Consider the following 26064-nt stretch of genomic DNA (forward strand, 5'->3'; position numbering starts at 1 on the left):
AAGAGGCCATTATTTTTTTTCAGGGCTAAATGTAAGGTTAGGATATAATTAAAGGGAGAAGCATCTGAGCCATAAGGCAAGACATAGCTCTCTTCAGGGAGATTGTTTTGTATTATACTGTATGCTCTGGCCATCGCCGGATTAGGCTTGGAGGAGGCAGTGAATGTAAAGTGGTGAGCAGTGCACACTTCTAGCACAATCTGATCTGATGCTGCTGGTATAAGGGACAGACTTTGAAGATCACACGCAGCAAGGGGGATGAGCAAAGACTGCAGCCAAGACGGCTCATTAACTGTGGTCTGCAAGGGAAAATCCCCCAGCTGTCAGACCAGTGCCGCTGTGGAAAGCACTGCCTGCAGAGACATCATAGCATTAGAAAAGAACTCAATAGCCTCAGTAGAGATTCAATTTGCTGCACAAATATGCAGTGCCATGTGTTAGACTCGACAACGATTTTCAAAAATAACCCATTTGACCGGGTCTTACATGCAAAGTAGAATCTCTTTTGTACAGCAACATACAAATAACAGTGTGAATACATCATGTGCATTGCTGTGATCAGACTGTTGATCAGTTTTAACAAGTTTTTCATTTTTCTCTTATATCCTCATATGTGTTGGATTGGATGGATCCAATGGATTGATTGATACATTTGCAGATAAAGCCAATGGATGGATTTATCTTCAAATCTAAAAGACAATGATGCTGGTGTGACTACTTGATGAAATAATGTCAAAATATATATATATCAAATATACAAAGTTAACCTATCTTCACAAGGATTGTATCTTTGATTGGCACCTTGAAGCAATAAAAAATGAATGGGAAATAGTTGTTTGCATTACATTTGTGAAAAAAGAAAAAACTCTAAAGTTTTTAAAACTTTAAAAACTCATTTCACATACTCTGCTGTCAAAACACATTTATCACCAACACACTTGCCCTCGGCACAGTATTTGTCCAGACCTCCTGCTGTGGTCACTTTACGTCTCTTTGTAGCTGTTTCGTGTCATTTTGTGTCTCTGTAGTCATTGTGTGTCTCTTTCCGGTTATGCTGTGCTTCATTTTGTATCTGTCATTGTTTTGCATTTCCTTGTAGTTGTAAAATATTCTGAAATAAGATTTCTACGCATCTACAGTTGTCATTTCACCAAAATAAAAGCCTTTCTTGAAAAGAAAAAAAAAACCCAAAACCCCCTAGTATTCCATGTGGTCTCCCCATGGTCGTCAGTCAAAGAGGAAACCCCCGCGCAACTTATTCCTTTTCAGTTTCTGAGGTTGCAGAGACACCTTGTGGCAAGACGCGGGAGACCTTCCCCAATCACAATGAAGAGGTGGCCTTCAAGCTGCCTAAACATACTGTACATTATTTGACATGGGAAGGCAGAGACGTTTGAAATAACTGCCCCTGGATGCCTCTGTGGATGTGCAGCAGTGCCTGCAACAAACATAGCCACGGGTCAGGCCAGCCGGAGCTACTTATTTGGAGGTACAGTGAAGATACATTGTGCTGTACCATGACAGTATTGTGCAGGGAACTCGTATTACTAACTCAGGTATGGCAGGCATTCTGTTCGAGTTTAAATAAGAGGTAGCCAGCTGCCGTCCCTGGGAGCCCAGACCGTGTTGGAGAGAGCCACTGCTGACAGTTGTAGCCAAAAGTCTGGATTATCATAACAGCACATCGACAAGAGGTAGGACTTCACAGATTAAATGCATTACCGCTGCCATTTCCACCCGGCGCGCACTAGTCGCAGACAAAAAGATGGAGCTTATTGTAATTTGTATGCGCAAAGACAAGAGATCATTCCAGGCACCACAGAGAAACAGTGAGGCTGTGAGCACAGAGCAAAGGCCATGTGCTCAGCAATGATCCAATGGAAGGTCAACACACAGCACATGGCTGGGGAATACAAAGGAGTGTTTAATCTCATACATGTGAAATGGATTCATAAGGGATCAGAAGTGAACTTCAGTGTGGTTGTTTTAGATTGATCTGCAGTGTAAGAGCTTTGGACAGAGCCCCTCGTCGAATCCTAACTGGGCGGTAATGACGGGAACATGCCGCTTTTCGTTTCTGGTGTCTGAGGAACAAGACAGCGAGCAACTGCAAACACACATTATTAAATCCTGAATGTAAGACTGTTGTTTTAACACTGTGCGTGGTATTATGAAGTGCAGGCACAATATGTTTGAGGCACGCAGTTCATAATGCCTCCCATTGTCCACAGTGTCCAGTTGCCGGTGTGTTCATCTCAGGTAAGTGTTTTTACCGCTCTGTTGTTCCTCTGTGGCGTGCTGTGCAGTGGAGCATGACACTTTCAAGGCATCCACAACACTACAGGACACATGACGGAGAGGCAATAATCACTGGAAGGACGAGGCAGGAAATAAATCCTGAGACATTCTTCATCAAAGAGCGTGTTGATAGCAGGCCAAGCTTTGAATTTCACACGGCGCTGCGCCGCACACAAGGTGAGTAAACACCTCACAGAGGCAAAAATTTGCAGCCTCAAAGCTGAGGCATCAGAGCTGGTCCCTGTGTGACGCACAAGACTTTATTCCAGTTCGATGGTGAATAAGCACCAGTTAACAAAATCCAAAGGAAGTTACAAATATTCATAAGATCATAGATGGATGATGTGACAACGGGCCCCCGGGCACAGACATGTTAGAGGCCCCCCACCATTCCAACACAGGAGCAAAACATCCAGACTGAAGGAGACACAAAATGACAGAAATGACACGTTTTTTCTGTATATTTTTGTACTGTCTTGTATCTTTGTGATCATCTTGAGTCTCTTTTGTCTTGTTGCATCTCTGTGTGGTCGTTTTGTGTTTCCTAACCGTACTTTTGTGTCTCTTTTTTGTCTTTTGTTTCTCCTCCTGGTCATTTAGCCTCTCAGTGTTATGTCACTGTGTGGCTGCGATGCATCTTCTTGTGGTTGTATTGTGTCATTTTGTATCTCTTTCTGGTCACCCTCTTTGTAGTTCTGCATAATTGTGTTTGTCTCTGTAGTCATTTTGTGGTTGTTTTGCACCTTTTTCTGGTTGTGTTGTGTCATTTCATGCCTTTGTAGTCACTTTGTGTCTTTTTGCGGTTGTTTTTTTTTTGTCATTTTGTGTCTTCTGAGTTATTTTGCATCTCTTTGTTGTCATTTTGTATCACTCTGCAGTTGTTTTGTGTCATTTTGGGTGTCCTTCTGGTCAATTTGCCTCTCTGTGTAGTTGTGTCGCATCTCTTTTCAGTGACAGTACACAGGTGATTTCTCAGGTGCTGCTGTTAGTAAAAGAAAAAAAAAACTGTGGCTGAACTTCAATAATTCACACATTCAGATTCAGTTCACACTGAAGATGAAGAGGCGCTGGCTGCCCTCTGACCCTTCGCGCCTCTGGACCGGGGCCCGACAGGCCCGTTCAGTCATCCATCATGTACAACACCTGCTCTATAGTTACGTGGTCTGCCACATGCCATTTTGTTTTATCATTCAGTCACGTTTTGAGACAAACAAGATGGGAGAGAGGCAGCTGGAAGAAATATGAACCAAGGACACACCCATAAAGAATACTGCAAGGCTGACTGGTCCTATCTGCCTCTGGCTCAGGATATGTAGCTCATTAAACTGATAATAGGAGAATCTGAATAATACATTCCTGCCTGGGTAAGCAGTTTCACACTCATGCGGGGCTTGTGAGCACCTCCTCAGACACACACACACACACACACACACACACACACACACACACTGTCTCCCTCCAGTGCTGCATGTGGTGACACTGCAGACTCAGTAGCTCTATTAATAAGCACTGATATGAAGAAGGACACAAGTCCGAAATCAATTTTTCAAGTTAGTGACTGTCACTCAGAAGCACTGCTCACCCTATGACTATGACATCATTACTGATTCAGTTAAAGGTCATGGGACTTAGGGGCAGAAATGGAATACAAAGAAACTGAATACTCACAACCATGTCTTCATTATTGTACAGTCACCTGAACGTAAGAATCAACCCCCCTGCTGGATGCCGCTGAATCCCACACACTGGACTGTTAGGTGTCACTTCAGAAAATTCAGATTTTCAGGATTCTCATAAACTTTTTAATTTTTTTGCCTCAAATTAATAAAATCGCCACCAATGTCAAATTTTCTGGAGCCACTCTGCGATGTGGAAACATTTTTTTTTCTCTCCATTTAGAGCATTTTTAATTAAATGTTTTCAATTTGTTTCCTCCATTTGAAGCGTACTCAGAAGGTCCTGCAAGGTCACACTCAACACCGTGAGACTGCCTGTCCCATATATCATTGAGGACGGCGTCACTGTCCACTCCTTATCAGTTACTAGGTAGGAAGTCGCCTGCCACTCTAAGTCCAGCCTACATGGTGTATGAGGCAGGACTACAAACACATACTCTGCTGTCAAAACCCATTAAAACCTTTAGCTTGAATGTAAACTTGCTACCAGGAGGAAGGCGGCCTTTCTGTGTGTGTGTGTGTGTGTGTGTCCATGTTTAGCTGAAATCAATACAGTTATGTGTGGAACTTGAGACACTCGAGAGGCGATGGTCAGCGTGCCTCTACAGAGGAGAAAAGTTGTGAGACAGAGCGTAAAATTCGTGTAAGTGCGGCTCTTTGTTGCGGGTGTGCATGCAAAACCTTGCGGAATGCTTCGAAGAAAGCACGGACCCAGATAACACTTTTAGCTTCCTTCAGATTTCTTCACTGGGGTCGTCTCACAGCAACATTTCCCCTCAGCAGCTGGGAATGTAATACAATAAGGAAATTACTCATCTGAGAGGAACTTGTTGGCTGGTTTTCTAACTATTCAGCTCCGAGCTCTCTGGCAAGGTTGCGTCCTCCGCAAAAATGAAAACAGCCTGCTCATTGTGCTTACATGTGAGAGGACTTAACAACAGCGACAGAATGCCCATCAATAAAACCTGATCCGTTCCGTGTTGATTATCCTGCTCCTGAAGTGCGGCGTATCAACCGTATGATGTGATTACTGGTTCACACACGATTGACTAGTTTGACTTATTCAGTTTTGACTCATGATGGAGCGGCTTTGAGCTTGATCAGGCAGCGACATAACCGCCTTGTGTGAGCAAATGCCCACAGGTAACAAATAAAGTGGCCCTGTAAAATACATGTGTTCTTAAAGGTGCAATATGTATATTCAAAACACTCTAAAATGAACTAAAATCATCAACAGAATGTGAAGAAATAACGGTGGTGACTTTATGCAAAAATCGTCCATGTGTCGTGATGCAGAGACCTGTTGAAGATAGCATGCTAACTAGCTAGCCCCAGTTCACTTTGCATCTCGGGAGGTGACGCTCCAATTATAACCAAAACCAACGCTAACCCTCGCTCTGAGCTCCCAATCCGAGCAGAGTCAGCTGTACTATCGCTAACTGTGCACTCTTACTATCTAACTCTGGTGATATACTGCCCCCTAGGTGTTTGGAGTATAAATTCACTAGGCGGCCATTTCTTACATATTGCTCCTTTAATGATGTTTTTGAGTTAACGGCTTGTAATCTCACAAGTGTTTTTTTAAATTTTGCGTCACCTTAATGCCGACCCCTGGGCGACCTGGAAAAAACTAACTCATCACGTCTCACCTTGCATTTGAATCAACTCTTAAGTTATTTGTGGGTCCAAAGCTGCATGTGCGCCGTCATTTTCTGTGTTTTAGGGCCGGCAGAGAGCGAGAGGAGGAGGCTCATGCAAGGTGTTGTTGTTGTGCCAGTGAGGAGCCAATGACTTCGTGTTGACAGCAGAAGTGTTCAGGATAAAACAGGTAGGCGTTTTTTTAAGGGGCCTCATCAGCATTAACACCTCTCGTCCGCGGCAATCTGTCATCTTTGTTTACCCACCGAAGTGTTTCTTTGTGTTGAAAACGAGATGTTTACCTGGTGGAGTCCACTATATCCATGGTGCTTCCTGTCGGCACCGCATAATAGTCACTGTCGGCTGCAGGCTTACATGGAGAGACATTTACTCAATGTGTCTTTTTCTATAAATATAGTGAGTTTGGAAGCAATTATGCACCAAAGGTAGAGTATGATTTGTCGTCCTACAAATTTGCTTTGTAACCGGTGACTTGGGATTTCTGTTACATTTATGATCCAAGTCGTGAAAGTGTATTTGGGTGTAACAAGAAAAATGGACTTGTGTGCTTCAGGGCAGCTAAACATAAAAGTGGCTATAATTCACAGGTCCTTTCAGCAATCCTGCCGTTCGGCTTCAGCGAGCAAAGGAGGACGCGGATCATCGAGGAAGATGTTCTTCGTGGCAGGGGCCAAAAGTAGAACGGGCTCGGGAGGAGGGAACGAAAGGAGGTAACAGCTTCGTACCAGTTCAGCCTGTATACGCTGACTTAAAGGGTAATGCCACCAAGTTTACACATTAAAGTGTGTGGCTCTAGAGGAAGCTGAGTGTAACCTGATAAACTGCCTTCAGTTAAGTTACTCAGTGGCTAAGTTGCATTGTGGGTAAAGTGGGCAACAGATTTTGAACTACAAAAACGGTTGATGTTCACGAAACACGGACACCATGTGATTCCACTGCTGTTACACTATTGGCCGACAGTCTTTGTCAGAAGCTTCAACCAACTTCATTCACAAGACAATCATTTCGGACCCGACTAACATTGTGCAGTTATTAATTAACAATCATAATAATGTTTTAAAGGGAACAAGATAAGTTTATTCTGCACCTCTCTACAAGCTTTGTAGGTGTAATATGTTTTGAAATGATTTGTCTGCATACAACTGTTATAAATATGACCTTTAATGTGTAGAACTGGTGGAGTTATCCTCTAAGGGGCATGCAAGGCTGTCACTTGTCATGCGTTTTGATTTTCATGTCATAATATTTGCACTGTAGCTTTGAAAATATGTATAATGACGACGCTTCCTCATTTTCCATCGTCGAGGTCAATCTACCAGAAATTCCGTGAGGTAGATATATTGGACAAGAAGAAGACAGTGACGGCTCTGAAGCCCGGCGAAGACCGAGCTATTCTCCTGGGGCTCGGGATGATCCTCTCTTCGGTCATGATGTACTTTGTCCTGGGCATCACTATCTTACGCTCCTATGCAGACAGGTACAAGACTGATAGTAGAATTGCATTTTTTATTTATTTTTTCCTGTATCCTGTAAAGGACTGAAGTGATATTTCTGTCAGAAACATGTTTTATTCATCAGATGTGCTTGTTGAGAAACTGCTTCAGTGCCCTCTCAACCTGAAAATTGCACAAATGAATAGTTTATGAAATTATACCCAAGGCCGATTTGATTTCATACCATGAGATTCGTTTTTTGCATTAAATTGGCTCTTCATTTAAATGTCAACACAGTGTGTGGACAGAGGAGGGTGTGTGTGTTGTACTCAACTCCACGGTCACAGCAGACATGAACTGTTCCTACAACTGTGGGTCAGACTGCTGGAGAGTCTCCAAATACCCATGTCTGCAGGTCTACGTGAGCGTCAATAACACGGGCCGCGTCAGCCGCTTATCTCACAATGAAGAGACCCAGGACACCAGCTCTGAAGTGAGTACAGTGCCAGAGGGAAAATACTGAGAATTACTGAACCGTTTCAAATGTTGACAACGGCTGTCAGATGTTTGCCTGATTATAGACTCGCTCTGCTCTCGATTCAGAAAAAAAAAATGTTAGTCGATAGGATTTGGAATTTTTCCTGGTCAAGCAGAAAGATGATACATGAAGGGTGATGTATATTTCAAAGTAGCCCCCACCCCATCAGCAGGACAAAAAGTCGGACCACGTGACTGCCCTCTAGATAACCTCCTTTTCCTTTCATCTTGTCCCTCTGCAGTGTTTCTACGTGCCCCGGTGCCAGAAGGACAGCCTCGCCATGCATGTCATGATCATGAACATCTCCGAGCGTCTGAAGGCGAACCAGCAGGTCCCTTGTTACTACGACCCCAGCGAGCAGCAGGAGGCGGTGCTGCTGACCCGCCTGTACGACCACAGCATCGTCTTCCACTCTCTGCTGTGGCCCTCCTGCATGCTCCTGGGGGGGGCCCTCATCATCGTCATGGTGAAGCTCACGCAGTACCTCTCCAGGCTTAGCGAGGAGATAGGGAAGATCAAGAGGTGAAATACGCGGAGCAGCTGTGAGAGCCGGGCAGCGCGCGGGGGCTTGGCGATGGACACACGACATGAAAGGGATTGTTTGAGCCCAAAGCGACCTTGCAGTGACCCCTTGCAAACTCTCCTCTTCGGCTGAGACACGCGGAACAGCTGACTATAACTCTGGGTCGAGGATGTGACTGGCGGAAACTGTTGGACAAGTAGCCGGCTGTAAATGCCGGGAAGACTATGCCTGGATTTTGCATGGTGTTGAAGACTTGTAAAACGTTTCATGGGTACCTGTTTACAAGAGTTTGTGACACTTGTATGCTTAAATATTGTTTATTACGAGCACGTGTTTGCTACGTCACCTGCACATGACAGAAACCCACCTATGTTTAAATCTACGCTGCTGTCCGTCCTGAAATACAGTCCTGTGTTGTTGAGGAGGGCCACAGCTTTCGCTTTATTTTGAGAATCATTTCTGAAGCCACATGTTCGTATTTGATATCCACCATCTCAGCGACCAAATAATACGTGTAGGTCTCTCATGATGTCCTGCACAACCTGACGTGATTCTTTGCATATCAAGGGGATGATGAACTGAGCTCACCAAACCACAATGAACATATAAAGGCCTGGTGATTAAAGGAGCAATATGTAAGAACTGGCCGACTCTTGAATGCCTGTTTCAAGCAATAAGGGAGGAAGCATGTCACCCGGGTGACAGCTAACTGCTGCAAACTGTAGCTGCCGTAAGCTTGGTTAGCTGTGCAGCTAGTGGTCCGGTCTAAGAGAGCTCGGAGTGGTATTATAAAAAAAGGATGGTCTGGGGCTAGCAAGGTAGCATGCTAACATCAGTAGATATCTCTTCAACACAATACATAGACGTCGTCAAACTCAAAAAGGTATAATTTGCACACTCTTCAAAAAATTCAGTTTATCGAGATGTTATAACAGAATGTATGGGTGCAGATTTACAGGAAAAACTATTTGTCTAGGGTTCCCAAGAAAAGCTTATAGGTGCCATAAGTAAGAATTAGATACCTGTAGAATTTAAACTCCAAACAAACAGGGGGCAACATCTGACCAGAGTAACCACTAACTGCTGCTAACTGTAGTTGCTGTTTGCGAGTTAGCTCAGTTAACCGTGCAGCTAGTGGTCGTGTTAGCTGACTCTGCCCTGACTGGGAGTACCGGGGGAGTGCTTTTGTTGTTTACTATGTGACCACCACTTCTTGGGGGTATGAACTGGCTAGGGGCTAGCCTGTTAGCATGCTAACATCAATAGATATCTCTGCAACACAACACAATTGGCGACATCCAAACAGTTATTTTGAATGTTTTAGAGGCGCACTATGCAACTTTATAAAACCTCGGAAACAAACAAGGCTAGCATGTGGTTAATACTCAGAACAGGTTTGTGTTTATGGCGGAGTGAGAACGAAAACAGCACATCGCCCATCCTGAAGCCCCAAAGTGTTTAAACTGAAATTCTAACATACATCTAAATTGCCCAAAAATATATTATGATTCCAGGGTCAAATGTTTCCTCTTCAATACAGCAACTACTGTATCCACCTCCAGGTAATCTCACACATTAAAACAGCAATTTAATGCTCCCACTGTGGTGATTTTATAATACAGTTCTTTGTAGGCACACACTGTGACCCTGCAGCGGAGACAAATGATCATCTCCCCTGGATAAAGAAAGCACACAGAGAGCTCATATCTGTCAAGGCTGCACATTCTTTTGAAATTAGTTTGCTCATTTTGAGGATGGTAAAGTGTTTAAATACAGTGATTTTTTGGAAATTTTTCACATCAAGGACCCCAAACATAACTAGAGTGAGTACCCCTTTGTGTTTCAAGGGGCCTTGGAACCCCCTCAGGGACCCTGGAGTGTCCCGGGACGCCACAAAGTTCTCATCGATGGTGCTTTAAAATGTTTGGATAACATCCCTGTCCTGGAATATTGTTTGCACAATATGTGCACAATTTCAAGTTCACACCATAGGGTGGGCTTTAACATGTGTTGTGTTGCTGGTGATATTCTTCCTCTGCCCGTGGCCCGTAACTTCTCGGTGAGTTCAACAGAAATATTCTGTAGTTTTGAAGATATTCAGTAAGAAGCAGGGGAGACGTAATGTCCCAGGTGGAAGCAATGAACCACTGTAATGGAATTAATGAATCATACATCTATCAGTAACACTTTCTATTCTAGGGGCTCCATTCACTCACTCATGCTGGTAAAAGTATTTGCTTTGGGTTCTGTGTGTGACTGTGTAGCAACAAAACAACAACTTAGGCACCGGCCTGCTCATGTGAACGAGAAGTTTCCTCTGAATTCCCCAGTCTCATCTCATGACAAACTGCCTTTTCTCCACCATCTAACTCCCTGTGTGTGGGAGGGCGGTCCGTGATGATGAGCCTGCTAGCAGCCCTCGAGCAGGCTAGCTGTGTGGAGCTAGCGTGCTACCAAACTGTGCAGTTTATTTTCGGGACAGCACGATGAAGAACATCATGAAGTATGATAGACTTATTCCACTGTAGCATATTGACAACATCACCGGGAGCAAGAGGCGTCTTTTCTTCACAATAGCGGGTCGGTCCGACCCTCCAGTATCATTGTTTGGATGGACTAACGCAAGGGCTAGCACCGCTGCCTGAGACTTCCCGAGCGGGCACGAATGGGATTTACTCAGCTAGCCGCTGCTAATGATTGTGCTGGCTGACTAGCTTCGCGGCTAACCGCTAATCTGACACAGGTAGCTTTATATTTGTTTTGTTTTTTTCGCGTTATGATGTGTGTTAGCTTTTACTCTTAATCAAAACAGCTACCCGTGTACTCACACGAAACACCGGCGGGTCGTATCTCTTTAATGAAGAAACGCCAGACTAACATTAGCTTCTGTATCAGGCGAGGTTTTTATATTATAAATGACATTGATCTGCTTAGTGAACTTGGCTAGCATGGTTAGCTAGCTAGCCAAGAAACAACACCTAACCCAACAAGCTGCTCAAAACAAACCGATCGAGGTGACTGTCAAGAACAGACTAAAACCTGAACCTTAGCAGTGTTAGCCACACTCAACTCAAGGGTAGGAAGTGCTGGTTAGCTAACTTTGTTTACATGATTGTTGAAGTCCTTTCAACCGACATCACTGGACATCTATCATTTCACTTTGAGCTAGCATGACTTATTTTAACAGCAGTTTACCAAAGCGAAAGTTTTCGTCAGAGGGCTTTCTGCCTCTGGTGTGATGACAAGTTATGTTTTTGTTATTGAAGCTGCTAAAGTCGTAATAATACTACTAATAATAATGATAATGATAATAATAATGACATTAAAAGACATGTCACATAGTTGAAGTTAACCTGCTAAGCTAGTATGAATGTGCTACAACTCCTCTGTCAAACTGAAGGAAAGTCACTTTACATATGGCTGTGCTCACATATGGTGAACATAAAAACACAAAAACAATATACTGTGGGGCTGTAGGCATCTCCCTATTATGTAATACTCCTGTTTTTGACATTTGTTGGCAACTCATGTTGAATTTGGATTTATGAATGTGTTGTTAGCATTTTTACATGCTGTCACTATGCAACTCCATCATCACATGAGTCAAATATTTACCACAAGCATTCTGCATTATTGTGCACAGGTCAGTGGATCTTATATAATCCCGATTCTTTCTTTCTCGCAGTTGGTTGACATCGCTCATCTGATAATTACCAGTCTGTGAAAAAGAGCGAATTTGCTGGCACGACCATGCCTCCCAGGCCCTCCTCAGGAGAACTATGGGGGATGCACTTGATGCCCCCCAGCATCCTAGTGGACTGCCTTCTGCCAAACGGCATGATTCTCACGTTGGAGTGCCTCCGGGAGGCCACGTTGATCACAGTCAAGCATGAGCTTTTCAAAGAGGCCAGGAAGTACCCTCTATACCATCTGCTGCAGGAGGAGAGCTCCTACATCTTTGTCAGTGTCACCCAGGAGGCAGAGCGGGAGGAGTTTTACGATGAGACGAGGAGGCTGTGCGATCTCAGACTCTTCCAGGCCTTCCTCAAAGTCATCGAGCCCGTAGGCAACAGAGAAGAGAAAATTCTCAACAGAGAGATAGGTATGCTCATTGAATTATCATACAGCCGCAAAACAACCTGCTGTACAGTAATAACCACAAGCCTTGGCAATGTCATTACCCACAATGAGGAGGATTAACATAATGCCCTTGGCCTGAACTCGTCACACATATTCTGTTACATGTCGCACTGTATAATTGAAAAAGCTCACATTTCACATGTCATGAAAGATGCAAAGAATCCAAACAAAACTTTCTGAGTTTAAAGTACACTCAGCATGTTTTAATGAAGCACTTGTTTCTCCTTTCAGGTTTTGCCATTGGAATGCCTATATGTGAGTTTGATTTGGTGAAAGACTCAGAAGTGCAGGACTTCAGAAGGAATATTTTAAATGTGTGCAAAGAGGCTGTGGACCTCAGAGACAGTAACGGGCCCCACAGTAGAGCTTTGTATGTATATCCTCCCAATGTAGAATCCTCAGTCGAACTTCCCAGGCACATCTATAACAAGCTAGATAAAGGTAAGATACTGTTACGCTGCGCAGCAAACGTATCAATAATGTATGAGGTAAACAGTCACATTTTTGCTGTTACACATGCGAGCGCTTTTTTTTTGTTTGATCATTTATTCTCTTTCCCTCAGGTCAAATCATCGTAGTCATCTGGGTTATTGTGTCACCCAGCAATGACAAGCAGAAGTACACCCTGAAGATCAACCACGACTACGTGCCGGAGCAGGTGATCGCCGAAGCCATCCGCAAGAAGACGCGCAGCATGCTGCTGTCCCAGGAGCAGTTGAAGATGTGTGTGCAGGAGTATCAGGGAAAGTACATCCTCAAAGTCTGCGGCTGTGACGAGTACTTACTGGAGAAATACCCTCTGAGTCAGTACAAGGTAATCTAATTTAATCTTGGCCTAACTGCATCTGATGTTATTGTGCTCAGAGGGGAAGAGATCCACTTCACATCACATTATCATCCGACACAAATGTGCTTGGCATTCGTGACATTAAATGATATTTATTAGAATATGTGCTGAACACGAAAAGACCGTATACATCCCGGTATGTTGGTACAAAGCAGCTGGCTTGTGTTTGTGAAGTCCCAACAATTTCTGTGTTGATAAACTTGGAAATCGTATAAATGGCTCCAAAATGTCAAATGGCACGAATAGCTTCAAAATGTCACAATCGCAGCCACTACAAAATGTCACATTGTCTGTCCTCAACAGTATGTGCGCAGCTGTATCATGCTGGGACGGATGCCCAACTTGATGCTGATGGCAAAGGACAGCCTGTATTCCCAGCTGCCCATGGACAACTTCACCATGCCTTCTTATGCAAGGCGAATATCCACAGCGACACCCTACATGAATGGGGAAACAGCCACCAAGTCTCTCTGGACTATCAATGGAACACTGAGGATCAGGATACTGTGCGCCACTTATGTCAATGTGAACATCAGAGACATTGACAAGGTACACATGCAGTACATGACTTCATCTTGTTTTATTTAAAGAGGAGACTCTCTTTGTTCTGGTTTTACTAAAATAAATGCTGTATGTAGTCCCACTTCTCCAGAATCTTGGAGGTTTTTAGGTTTTTTGAGCAGTGTCCTTCACATCATGCAGTCATCAATGTAGTGATATATATCTTTATCACTCGGTTGATGAGTATATAATTCTGTTTTTCTTGTGGCTGCTCTAGATCTACGTCAGGACTGGGATATACCACGGTGGAGAGCAATTGTGTGACAATGTCAACACCCAGCGTGTGCCCTGCTCCAACCCCAGGTAGTGCACGATGAAGAATGTCGTTGAAACTCCCGGATTTTATTCATCTTTGCTACAATAATGTGATTGATTATGTTAACGGCTCTTTCCCTGTTTATTCCAGGTGGAACGAGTGGCTCAACTACGACATGTACATTCCAGACATCCCCCGCGCTGCTCGACTCTGCCTCTCCATCTGCTCAGTGAAAGGAAGGAAGGGAGCTAAGGAGGTTAGCATTGAAATGCTACATTGAAGTTGAAATCATAATATGATTATAATGAAAGGTTTTTGTCTTTTGTTCTGTGGGAGTCATCCATGGCTACTTGACAAGGGAGTCTTAATACTGCAGCAGACTCTCTCTGAGCTGCTTTTTCTGTAAGAAATCTATTGAAAGAGCAACGGTTGCATTGTATCCGCCAGACAAACGAGCATTGTTTTAGTGAAGAAGTCTATCAGTAATTGGCATTTTTCCATCACGCCATGAACAACTAGAAGTGGTTGCTTATCTGAAGAGTTGGAGGTTTGCAGTTTGTCATCTGCGGCTTTTCGTCTAACAGCTCATTGGCTGCTCCCTTTTACCAGGCTCTGCAACAGATACAACTGATCCAGAGTTTAAAAGTGCAAAAATGCATTAGTCATGAACAATCACAGTAAGCAATAGCCAATAGTCATCTATAGTAGTTGGTTAAAAGTGTTTGCATTCAAAGCGCTTTTACTACTAAACTGTACACAGCTGAACACTTCATGTACCTCTCAACAGAAGTTTCAGTACTGCTTTGTGTTTAGCGTTCGCTCCATTGGCTGGTTGCTCAGTTGGCCAAACACATGGCAGGACTCTGCTTACAGTTAGCAGGCTCTCCTGCCCATTTCAACTTAGACCCATTGTTCACAATGTAGCATTATCAGAAAAGAATGCGTCGCGTCCCCAAGCGATATTGAGTTTACTACATCCTCTCTGGCTTTAAGGCAGCATATTTTTTTCCTTGGCTGAGTAGCCGGCCGGTGATAATAACTATGTTCACAGCACGAGAAGAAGCACTCCATTGTTGTCAGCGCTCAGGCCAGTTTTTTTCATTTGCGTAGTGGTAGTTATACATATTAATGCACATAGAAAATCCCATTCAACCCGGGGAACATCTCTGGTTCTCCCCAAGCGCATTTTCTATTAACTGTCAGTCTCGAGCCCTGAATTAGAGAATGTAAAAACATCAAGTGGCTATTGAGAAAAAAAAATGCAGACTATAAACAAAAACAGTTTGTAAGAGAATATTAAGGATTATAATTTTAATACTGTTTTCAAATTCTGACGCAGTCTTTTTCATGTTTATTCTTGTTTGAATTTTATTTGAATCAAAGCAGTTATCTAAGCCAGTTTATGTTCTGCGTGGGAAATAAACAAACCTCCCTGCGTTCTGCACTGCACCTGTGAGTTTCATAGCCCGGAGCGCTTGCGTCTCTAATCATTTTCTTATGCATCATCTTTCTGGTATTTTTTGCTGTAGGAGCACTGTCCCCTCGCCTGGGGCAACATCAACCTGTTTGACTACACCCACACACTGGTAGCAGGGAAGATGGCTCTCAACCTATGGCCTGTGCCACATGGCTTGGAAGACCTGCTCAACCCTATCGGCGTCACAGGCTCTAACCCCAACAAGGTGAACAGCGCACGTCAGCATTATGGACGTAATGTTTGCTCCCTGTTTGTGCTCCCAGTGGTGTCTCATGTATTTTTACAGAGCAAATAGTGGTCTGATGGAGAGATTTCAAATGTAAACAGACTTTGCTCTTTGTTTTATCATTTTGCAGGCAAAGTATAAAACTGTAAATGCCAAAAAGAATTGGATCAGAATTTAGAATACAAAGGTTGTCGAAGCAGATCTCTTTGAGCTACATGGGCCATCATGAAGCACTAAGAAGATAAAATATCAAGGAAAACGTAATCTTTCCCCCCAGCATTTTAAGCTTAAAATATGTATTAAACTTGTGTCTTGCGACTGACCTCTAAGCCTCATGACGCAGTTTTAATCGAGCTTGTGACAACCCGTAGCGTTTCAGAGCCGGGTTTAAGCCGCCTCAATTTAATCAACCAAGCCTCTTATCCCACTTAAATAATTACTCATTGACACAGGCACCTTTCTTTGATTACAGTAATCACCTTGAATGACCTTTCCTCTCCCATCCGCTTTGTAATTGTGCAGGAAACCCCATGTCTGGAGCTGGAGTTTGACCATTTCAGTTGCCCTGTCAAGTACCCTGATATGACCATCATTGAAGACCATGCAAACTGGAATATATCCAGAGAGCTTGGCTTTAATTACTGCCACACTGGTTTGGTAAGATAACAAGCTTATTTTTTATTATTATTTTTTTGGGGTGTTTTGTTTCACTGATCAGTGATATTCGTCCTGTGATCTGCATTTCATTCTGCAGTTTGCTCACACTACAGACAATGAATTAATATCAACTTTTCATTTACATATGGAGTCCCTGCAGACCACACGTGCTGCTGAAGTAGATTGTCACAATACCAGAATTTACCACTTTAACGCAATACTAATATAAAACAAATTCTTGGAGCCTCTTTGTCTAACATTGCTTAGAGAAATAAAGGCACACAAAATGAAATAATTATTTTCTTTTTTTAAATTATTTTAGGGACACAGTGCCTGAACAGAAACGCTCAACATTCACATTTGTAATAATGGTACTATCTGTTCAGTCCTGGGTTGAAAATCTTTTCACAGATTTAGTACCTTTGAGACTATTGAATACACTTACTATTGAAAAAGCATTGATACTTTTGACCACCTAAAAGCAACATTATGTAGAAATTGGCATTTTGTTTGATTTTAAACCCCCCCACTGTAGTTTTTTGAGTGCAACACCACTGTCATAATAACAAATCCCAGGTCGGTAACAATTTGTCAGACATAATGTAGGTGCTAACTACAAACACAACTCATGACTTCATAACAGTGTAATGTTTTGACAACTTGTATGTTGAAGTAAACATGTATGTAACGCTGTGATCCTACCCTCTCGCTGAAATGACATAGTGCAGAAACAAGTGACAGCAGAGTGGCTGAGACAGAGACACCATTGCATTACATGACACTGTAGTATCAACATGATTTTGAAGCTACTGTTTTAAGGTTAAACATTTTTACATAATGTTGCTTTAAACTATGTGTTCCATGTGTTATATGGTATCGTAGACTAACAGACTGGCACGTGACAACCCCCTGACCGACACCGACAATGAGCAGCTACGCCAGGTGTGTAACAGAGACCCGCTGTCTGAAATCACTGAGCAGGAGAAAGACTTTTTATGGAGGCACAGGTAATGTTTGAGGGCTGGTATACCATTGTGTGGGTATTTTAAGGGGGTACATCACATTTTACGCACGTCACATGGGACTGACGTAGGTATTCCTTTGTCAAACTATTTTAGACAAGACTGCCTCAATATGCCAGAGATCCTTCCCAAGATCCTCCTGGCTGTGAAATGGAACTCCAGGGATGAGATTGCACAGGTGAGCTCATGTTTCTACTGCTGACATGCCTTTATTTTGAAGGACATCACGTGAGGACATAGATATGTGCCTGACCTAAGGTGCTATACTATTGCAACAGCTCAGCTGATGTTTACAGAGATAGTGCGCACTCACATGCTGCCTCATGTAGTGTGTGGTTGTTTAAAAGCAAGAATGTAAAAAGACAAAAACAAAACAATATTTACAGTATCTGTAGTCAGCGTGTGTTTCTTTTTTACATTTCAGATGTATTGCCTTCTGAAGGACTGGCCTGCTATCAAGCCAGAACAAGCCATGGAGTTGCTGGACTGTAACTTCCCCGATCCAATGATCAGAGAGTTTGCCGTGAAGTGCCTTGAGAAATACCTAACAGATGACAAACTCTCACAGTACCTCATTCAACTGGTTCAGGTGCCACACCTCATCTGGCTTTATATAACATTGTTATTCAGATAAGAGGGTCTCATCAGCTTGATATACTTTAGAAGTGTTTTCTTAAGGCAAAAAATATATTTTGAATGGTATTTCTTCTGTTTTCTGTGCTTGTGCCCAGGTTCTAAAGTATGAGCAGTACCTTGATAACCCACTTGCACGCTTCCTGCTGAAAAAGGCATTAACCAATCAGAGGATAGGACATTTCTTCTTCTGGCATTTAAAGTGAGTTGATTTAGAAAGGTCTGCTTTCAGGAATTTGGAGCTGTTTATATGTGAAATGAAAGGTTAAACTGTTGTTTGAATGTCACTCAACTGTCTGGTCCCAAATCGTCGTGAATTCAAGAAACTTCTGTGAATACAGCTGATGTCAATCAATGTTTTTGGAAACTGTGTGTGTGTGGCTGTGTGTGTGTGTGTGTGTGTATTTACGACGAGGAAGGACACATTTTCCACTAGGACTCTAGCGATCTCTAAATGTTTTCTTTTTCTTGCCTACACGTGTGCAGGTCAGAGATGCACAACAAGACGGTGAGTCAGCGGTTTGGCCTGCTGCTGGAGTCGTACTGCCGGGCCTGTGGCATGTATCTGAAGCACCTGAGCAGACAGGTGGAGGCCATGGAGAAACTCATCAATCTCACCGACCTCCTCAAACAAGAGAAAAAAGATGAGGCACAGAAGGTAATACGACAGCCGACAGCTGTTAATTGTGATCCACTGAAACGTTGAGTTTAATCTTGACGACATCTGGACCAATCTGGCCTCAGAGATGCCGCAGTATGTTGTGAAAGAGTCTGGACAGTTGTTATTACAGTTTGCATTACAGCTGAGGATATTTCAACCGGACTAGCATGATACATTTAAAAGGACTAAGCGATCCTTACAGTAAGAGCTATAGATTCACACAGAAGATTCTTCAATAAAGGTGAACTGTGTTGTTTGGGGGGAAGAAATTTTAATCGGTAGCAAAAGAACTTCATTTGCTGATTTTTTTTTTCTAATGCCTAAACAAACTGGGTACTTGCCATTGATTTTGTGTTATCAACATTCTTGGTGCTGGCATTATTGACCGGGCAATTTATTGGATCTAACTATCAGGTATCTTTTTCATTTTCAGAATCCATGTCCTGTTTTTTTTTTTGTTTTTTTCTGTTTATCTGATTGTGGGGAAAAAAAAGACTCTGATGCAGGAGCAGTCTGCAACTTGTAACTAAAGGTATCAGATAAATGCAGTGGAGTAAAATGATATTTGCCTCCAAATATAGTGAAGTGGAAGTATGAAGTATGCAGAAAATAGACATACCTAAATACAGCTACCTCAAAGTTGTATTTGTACAGTACCTGAGTCAATGTTCTTAATTATATTCCATCAATATCAATGAATTAAAAAAAACGAAAAACGTTTTGTCTGCCAGTAAGGCTAAGTTTGATATACAAATAGTGTCTACGAGAAGGTCATAGCCACGATCTAATGTGTCTAAATCAGTAGAGTAAGTAAATCCGTTGGTTAAGCTCAGTTCACGCTACAGGATTTCAGCCCTGATCTTTAACTCAGCGCCGTCTTAATGGAGATTGCCAACACAAAGATCAGAGGCCGATCGGCACACGCTCCAATCAATGACGATCGCCACATGTGAACCAACGCCGACTATACATCCAGCAGGCTAAATACCTGATGGGTCATGGAGCCGGGAACGAATTTCAGCCAATGATAGCAGACACTCCTCCTCTCTCTCCCTCTCTGCTATGCTTACACATGCAGCAGCTCTCTGAAGCCAGTCTTATCATGCATCTATTTGTGTGGAGCTGCACAATAATAACACAAAACTAGCATCAGGATACTTGCACACAAGCTGTTCAGTAGGTGTAACCATGTTGTCCTTCTTGACCAACAATACAAGCAGGCAGTTTCACGTTTTCATAGCATAAATCGTGCGTGCTGCCTGCGAATCCTATTTAATCCTCTCACTCATATTCTCTTCCTTCTCTTCCTTTGTTCTTTTTGCTGCAGTGTCTGACCGCCTGTCGCCAATTAGTCATGTAGTGTTCAAGCCTCAATGAATGCAAGACTCCAGATTACAGAAAGACAGAAAGTTGTGTTGTGTGAAAATAACGGCAATGTGACAACTTCAAAAGTCGTGTAGTGTGACAAAGGCATTAAGTAGCTAACTAGCAAATTAGCTTGAAGCTGAGGCGAGTGATTCTGGAGGATGATCGATGACTGAAGGATTAATATCTAAATACACCATTATTCATTCAACAATTGCCATTATCCATTAAGAAATGACCAGTGTCTAGCCTCACAGCACAAAAATGATGCTCTGTGAAGCGTCCTTCTCTCATTGGGAGAGATAAATCATTGTGCTTCGGTAAAGCAGCAGTGAGCAGGCTGTACTTGCTGTCCATTTACACACTTAAAGGCTTCTAAAACTAGCGTTTTATTAACGGATTCATTTTTTTCGCCTTTCTTTTAAGGTTCAAATGAAGTTTCTAGTGGAGCAGATGAGAAGGCCAGACTACATGGATGCCCTGCAGAGCTTCACCTCCCCACTGAATCCAGCTCATCAGCTGGGAAACCTCCGGTACATCAGCACTGTCTTATCTAACGCTCCCCTCTGAAATCTCTTCAGAGGAGAGAGAATTCTTAGTTCCTCTGCAGGTGTTGCTTGCGCCTTTTTCCTCTGCATGGCTTTAAGTATAATCACAAGTAATGAAAGGTGTGTGTACGTTACATCCCTGAAGTGTATTAAGAAGAGAATGCACTCACTGCTCTTAGAGAACAGCCTCGTTTTATGGTAAATATACTCTACATGACTCAGTTGCAGGGAAATACAGGGACATTTCCTGAGAACATTCTGTTTTTCTTCAGTTTGTTTTTCTTCTTTAAACACATCACTGTTTCTGTTTCAGTCTGGAGGAATGCAGGATGATGTCATCAGCCAAGCGACCTCTATGGCTTAACTGGGAAAATCCAGATATGATGTCAGAGCTGCTTTTTCAGAACAACGAAATCATCTTCAAAAATGGAGATGGTGAGTTTTGTCTTTGTGTTTTTCCCCCCCTATCGCTCTCTCCACATCTATTTGTTTGTCCATTATTGCCTCTGTGCGCCACCACACACACACACACACACACACACACACACACACACAGCTGAAAATGCTCTTGCTGAGCATGCAGCATATTTCACTCTCTGCCTGTAGGGCGTATCATGGCACACAAACACATCCTCATCAATGCACTTTACAAGGATCTCAGCAAGAACAAGTCACGTTATTAGAATCGCACTTTACCGCAGCTGCCCGTGCGTTTTGCTGCAACATCTGTGACCAAACCGACTCTGACAGCCCTGCTCCATAATGCATCGTGGAAGCTGATCAAAGAGCAGCTAAGCAGCTAATAATCACTTCACTGTCATTCACCTTCTTGTCTCTGTGTGCCTCTGCAGATCTGAGGCAGGACATGCTGACGCTGCAGATCATTAGGATAATGGAGAACATCTGGCAGAACCAAGGCCTTGATCTCAGGTAGGCTCCTCACTTCACCATGACAGCAAGGATGCAGGTGCACATTACTGGGCGCCGGATGCTTTCATGTTCTGCACTCATACCTGAATGCAGATTAGTGGCAACCCCTTCCAGCCACCTCAAGTCACTTAATAAGTCTGTCGCTGCCGGCCTAATTATTTCTGCCTCCCTTTGTGTTTCTTGTCCTTCCTCTCCCAGGATGCTGCCGTATGGCTGCCTGTCCATCGGCGACTGCGTGGGTTTGATCGAAGTGGTGAGGAACTCTCACACCATCATGCAGATCCAGTGTAAAGGAGGCCTAAAGGGGGCACTGCAGTTCAACAGCCACACACTGCATCAGTGGCTTAAGGATAAGAACAAGGGAGAGATGTGAGTGGCAGCGATCTGTACAGCCTCTCTGGTCTTCTGTAGGGTGTAGAGGTGGTGTGAGTGCTCATGTGAAGATTTAGTGTGTCTTTTTTTGGGACAGTAAAGTCGTTAGAACGTTTTTTTTCTTCCATTTGTTTGATTCCTTAGGTATGACCAGGCCATAGATCTGTTCACACGGTCATGTGCAGGCTACTGTGTAGCCACATTTATCCTGGGCATAGGGGACAGACACAACAGCAACATTATGGTCAAAGATGATGGACAGGTAAAGGTTTAACATCCTTCTACATCACACATACGCATCATTTCTGTTTCTTTCTTAAATGGGCACTGTGTAGTTCTGGAGAAGAAATTCAAAGAATTTTTGTATGTACAATGTTAATGACATGATAATGCAAACTCAGATATATCAATTTTTTCCTTAACTGAATAAATGAGCAGAGGAAAATAAGGTCCCAGAACACTGTTTGAAGCTTGAAAGGTGGCAGGGTCCGCCACATATAAACAAAGTAAAACAGTATGAAATTGTGTTGTCGTTTTATTTATTCAGTCATGAAAAAAAGGGAGTTTGTTTATTTTGTTTGTTTAGGCATTAAACAGATTAGACAGAACAACATTTCTTGCCTAAAGCTCCTATGAAAGATGATTAATGTCTTCCTTTGTTAACGTTCTTTTGCAGCTGTTCCACATAGACTTTGGCCACTTTCTCGACCACAAAAAGAAGAAGTTTGGGTACAAAAGAGAACGCGTGCCCTTTGTGCTCACACAGGACTTCCTGATCGTTATTAGCAAAGGAACTCAAGAATGCACCAAAACAAGGGAGTTTGAAAGGTAAACCAGCAATTCACCCGAGTTTAACTTGGCATTAACTCAAAACTAGCAGTGACTTGTGAAACATACCAAAGTTAAGTGAAAAGAGAGAAAACTATTTCTCTGGTTCTATTAGAGCTGCAGTGATTAGTTGATCAATAGATGATGAACTGTTTAGAAAATCGATTATCCATTTTAGTGTTTTTCAAGCAAATATGTCCAACATTTTCCGTTTTCAGCTTCTTAAAATGTAAGGATTTAGCAGTTTTTTGTCATTTACGGTAATAAATGTAGAGTTAGGCGCCCTGGGGGCTCAGTTTGTAGCGCATGTGACCCATCTGCAGCGGCTGTGCACTCACCACAGCAGCCCAGGGTTGAAATCTGACCCGCGGGCCTTTGCTGCATGGCATCCCCGCTCTGTCATCCTCAAAAAGCCTCAAAAAGCCTAAAAAAATACAAATAAATGGAGTATTTAGGTCTTCGAAATACACCACTGTGGGTATTGAAATTGTGATAAGCATTTAAAAAAAAAAAAAAAGTCTTGACATTTTCGTTACATTCTGCTCACATACGGCCAACAAAACAAGGATTAATTCATTTAAATTGGGACAAAAGGTTACATAGAGCTCGTTTAACCCCTCTTTGTAATTTTCGATTCTCTCCCCTTTCAGGTTCCAGGAGATGTGTTACAAGGCGTACCTGGCGATCCGGCAGCACGCCAACCTCTTCATCAACCTCTTCTCCATGATGCTGGGCTCGGGGATGCCCGAGCTGCAGTCGTTCGACGACATCGCTTACATCAGGAAGACCCTGGCCTTGGACAAGACGGAGCAGGAGGCCCTGGACTACTTCATGAAGCAGATGAATGATGCTCACCACGGCGGCTGGACCACAAAGATGGACTGGATCTTCCATACAATCCGCCAGCACGCCATGAACTGAGGTGACAGCTGAAAGAAGAGAGGAGCGCAGGACTGTGGCAGCAACAGCACACTAAGAACCAAAAGAGTAGCAAGAAGCGAGCAAGGTATTTTCCCAAACACACTAAGGCCTGGTTGATATGTCTGCCAGCGCGTGACTCTGAAACATCACCTGCCAGCGCACCACTCAGTAAGGGTGCTCAGAAGGGTCAGTTTCAGGGACATAAAGCCTAAATTCACCTGTTTCTGCAGGTTTCCGAATTTCCTCTCCCTGCACTATGAATTTAAGAGGGCCGGGTGGATTTCTGTTTCATCAGTCTTCTTCATAGGAACTAAAAGCGTAATGGACCTCGACTGCGTTCTTCATGTGAACAAACTATGGACAAATCTTTATTTTCTTCTATTTTTTTTTTTTTTTTTTAAATTCCTTTCAGTACATCTACAGCCATCAGCATTAAGAACGGAACATCACCATGAGCACAGCTGGCTTTTTCTAACGATGAACTGACAGAGCGTTACCGCATTATTTCCACTACCTATTTTGAACTGATGAAGAAAAGGGGGAGATGCCGGCGCACGGAAATGAAAGGGACGATGGGTGCGCACATAATCACGATGACCCCCCACAGTCATGAAAAACTATCACCAACACTTTTAGAGGAAGGACTCGGAGGAGGATGTGTTGTTAAACACTTAGCTAGCATTTAACTGAAATACTTCTTTGTAGCCTACAGATGACAGAACTCATGCCAGATAACTGACTTTTGTACAGCAGTATATCCATAGACTTGTATGCATTCGGTGCACATATTCCTTTTTGAGTCTATTTTCTACTGAGCCAAAGTACTAGATGTGTAACCCCACTACTCAGCAGTCTTATTTGTAAAAAAAAAAAAAAAATAGTCACTACGATTCCAAGCCTCTTGTGTACTCATAGCACTGATCTCTGCAGTATTTGTTTTTTGTTTCGTTTCGTCTATCAGTATTATTCTGAGGCACAAATGTCCGTCGTCCACCCCGCGCAGCTGACGCCAGAAACACCTCTCTGACGGTCAGCTGGACACGACGCCAGCAGTTGGTCTTTAGATGGAGGCAAAGGGGAAGAGGATGTGCAGTGTTCCTTTTGTGTGCTGTGCTGTTACTCTATGCAAGTTGTGACCCTAATATGTACTGTATATTGCAACAAAAAAAAAGAAGAAGAAGAAGATGTCAGTGTAAGGCAGAGAGAGAAATGCATCTCCCCCGACGCGCTCACACTGAGCAGTGTTTCAGTGGACTTTGTTCAGACAGTACACAGAAGAAAAAAACAAAAGCAAAACTGCTGCACTGTCACAGAGTCGTCTCCTTCTTCCCGACAAAAACAACTGTGAGAAACGCCTTTGGACCCTGCCTTTTGCTTCTCCAGGTTTATATTTGGAGCTTCAATCTAAGCCATCTGTAAAATGTCTCCCTGTTCTCGATCACTGATCATTTCAAAAGGGGCACTATGTAGTTTTGGAGAAGAAATTCAAATGCGGAATTTTAACATTTACAATATTAATGAGGTAATAACACAAACTCAGAAATATTTATTATATCCATTTCTGAATAAACAAGCTGTTCTCAGAGGAAAATAAGGTCCCCAGTTTGTTTTATTTAGTTTGTTTAGGCATAAAAAAAATAATCAATCGGTGAAAATCTTTCTCTGTCTCACCCAAAACTACTCAGTGCACCTTTAAGGCACCCTCTGTCCACACGTTTGCCATATAGCCCAAGATCCAGGTAAAGAAACAGCAACCGAAGTGATTTTCTTTTTCTTTTTTTTTCTTTTTTACTTTCGAAGTGTCTTCTTCCCTCCTCTTTCCTATGATTGTCACGCTTATGTGTGGAAGAATGGTGTCGGCGGGTTTGCTCGCTGCGCGGACACGTACGTCAGAGGTCAGTAAATGTTCTAGCTTTACCAAATGATACACATCGGGCTGGTTTCCTGGACACTCGGAAGTCCGTCCGAAACAGTCAGATTTTCTGTGCGCGGACGAGGACTTTGAAATGCTCAGGAAACCGATCCCACTGAGATGCATGTGCTTCTGTACGGGCTACAGAGCGGTGGGCTGGACCCAAACTGAGAAAAAAAAACTAGACCCCCTACACTTTGTTGAAGAACTGCCTCAATGATGCTATTTCCCTTTGTACTTGTTCTGGTTGTTTTCTGTTTCTCACACTGCATTATGCATGAGGTCCTCGAATATCTACGTTTTTCTTTTGTTTTTGTTTGTTTGACCTGATGTTGTTTACTTGAATTTCATGTATAGAAAATGACCTTGTTACTTGTGTGAGGTACAACAAAGTCACAATGAAGGTAACAGATAACTGATAACTGCTACTACATGTGCAAATTCTTTCCTTGAATAACTACAGAGGTAATATATTTTTGTATTTTTAAATTTAAGCAAACTCATATATGTAACTGCTAACCAAAAAAAAAAAAGAAAGAAAAAAAAAAAGAAAGAAAAATAATGGAGGAATCATGCATAGC

The 26064-nt window shown here is 42.9% G+C and overlaps 2 protein-coding genes across 5 annotated transcripts; both read left to right on the forward strand.

The window, feature by feature from the left end:
- Nucleotides 1–1498: 1498 nt before the first annotated feature.
- On the forward strand, nucleotides 1499–8728 carry kcnmb2a (potassium large conductance calcium-activated channel, subfamily M, beta member 2a). 4 transcript variants are annotated; one of them, XM_030401978.1, is made up of 8 exons: nucleotides 1499–1694; nucleotides 1991–2136; nucleotides 2232–2475; nucleotides 5698–5802; nucleotides 6221–6343; nucleotides 6940–7110; nucleotides 7364–7559; nucleotides 7846–8728. In XM_030401978.1, exons 5-8 carry the CDS (start codon nucleotides 6285–6287, stop codon nucleotides 8128–8130), a joined length of 711 nt encoding a protein of 236 aa, XP_030257838.1. In that variant the 5' UTR covers nucleotides 1499–1694; nucleotides 1991–2136; nucleotides 2232–2475; nucleotides 5698–5802; nucleotides 6221–6284; the 3' UTR covers nucleotides 8131–8728. The 4 variants fall into 4 exon arrangements, with proteins under 4 accessions (XP_030257838.1, XP_030257840.1, XP_030257837.1 ...); XM_030401980.1 differs by lacking the exon at nucleotides 1991–2136 and having other exon boundaries at nucleotides 2232–2259; nucleotides 2345–2475; XM_030401977.1 differs by lacking the exon at nucleotides 1991–2136.
- Nucleotides 8729–10499: 1771 nt separating this feature from the next.
- Nucleotides 10500–26036, forward strand: LOC115572921 (phosphatidylinositol 4,5-bisphosphate 3-kinase catalytic subunit alpha isoform). Its single transcript, XM_030403418.1, has 21 exons — nucleotides 10500–10870; nucleotides 11813–12229; nucleotides 12499–12708; nucleotides 12831–13081; nucleotides 13418–13663; nucleotides 13893–13978; nucleotides 14082–14187; nucleotides 15461–15613; nucleotides 16157–16291; nucleotides 17174–17298; nucleotides 17410–17491; nucleotides 17738–17902; nucleotides 18045–18148; nucleotides 18433–18604; nucleotides 20399–20505; nucleotides 20834–20955; nucleotides 21372–21450; nucleotides 21649–21819; nucleotides 21967–22084; nucleotides 22499–22650; nucleotides 23301–26036. Exons 2-21 carry the CDS (start codon nucleotides 11878–11880, stop codon nucleotides 23569–23571), a joined length of 3207 nt encoding a protein of 1068 aa, XP_030259278.1. The 5' UTR covers nucleotides 10500–10870; nucleotides 11813–11877; the 3' UTR covers nucleotides 23572–26036.
- The last annotated feature ends 28 nt before the right edge of the window (nucleotides 26037–26064 follow it).

The sequence above is a fragment of the Sparus aurata genome, chromosome 21 (assembly GCF_900880675.1).
Source record: "Sparus aurata chromosome 21, fSpaAur1.1, whole genome shotgun sequence".
Lineage (NCBI taxonomy): Eukaryota > Metazoa > Chordata > Actinopteri > Spariformes > Sparidae > Sparus > Sparus aurata.

Excerpts from the sequence above, each read along its gene's own strand:
- kcnmb2a (XM_030401978.1), top strand. The coding sequence starts at position 6,285 with ATGTTCTTCGTGGCAGGGGCCAAAAGTAGAACGGGCTCGGGAGGAGGG. Across the intron at positions 6,344-6,939 it reads GGAGGAGGGAACGAAAGGAG|GTCAATCTACCAGAAATTCC; the intron begins GTAACAGCTTCG and ends TCCATCGTCGAG. Across the intron at positions 7,111-7,363 it reads TTACGCTCCTATGCAGACAG|TGTGTGGACAGAGGAGGGTG; the intron begins GTACAAGACTGA and ends ATGTCAACACAG.
- LOC115572921 (XM_030403418.1), top strand. The coding sequence starts at position 11,878 with ATGCCTCCCAGGCCCTCCTCAGGAGAACTATGGGGGATGCACTTGATG. Across the intron at positions 20,506-20,833 it reads CATCAGCTGGGAAACCTCCG|TCTGGAGGAATGCAGGATGA; the intron begins GTACATCAGCAC and ends TTTCTGTTTCAG. Across the intron at positions 22,651-23,300 it reads AAAACAAGGGAGTTTGAAAG|GTTCCAGGAGATGTGTTACA; the intron begins GTAAACCAGCAA and ends CTCCCCTTTCAG.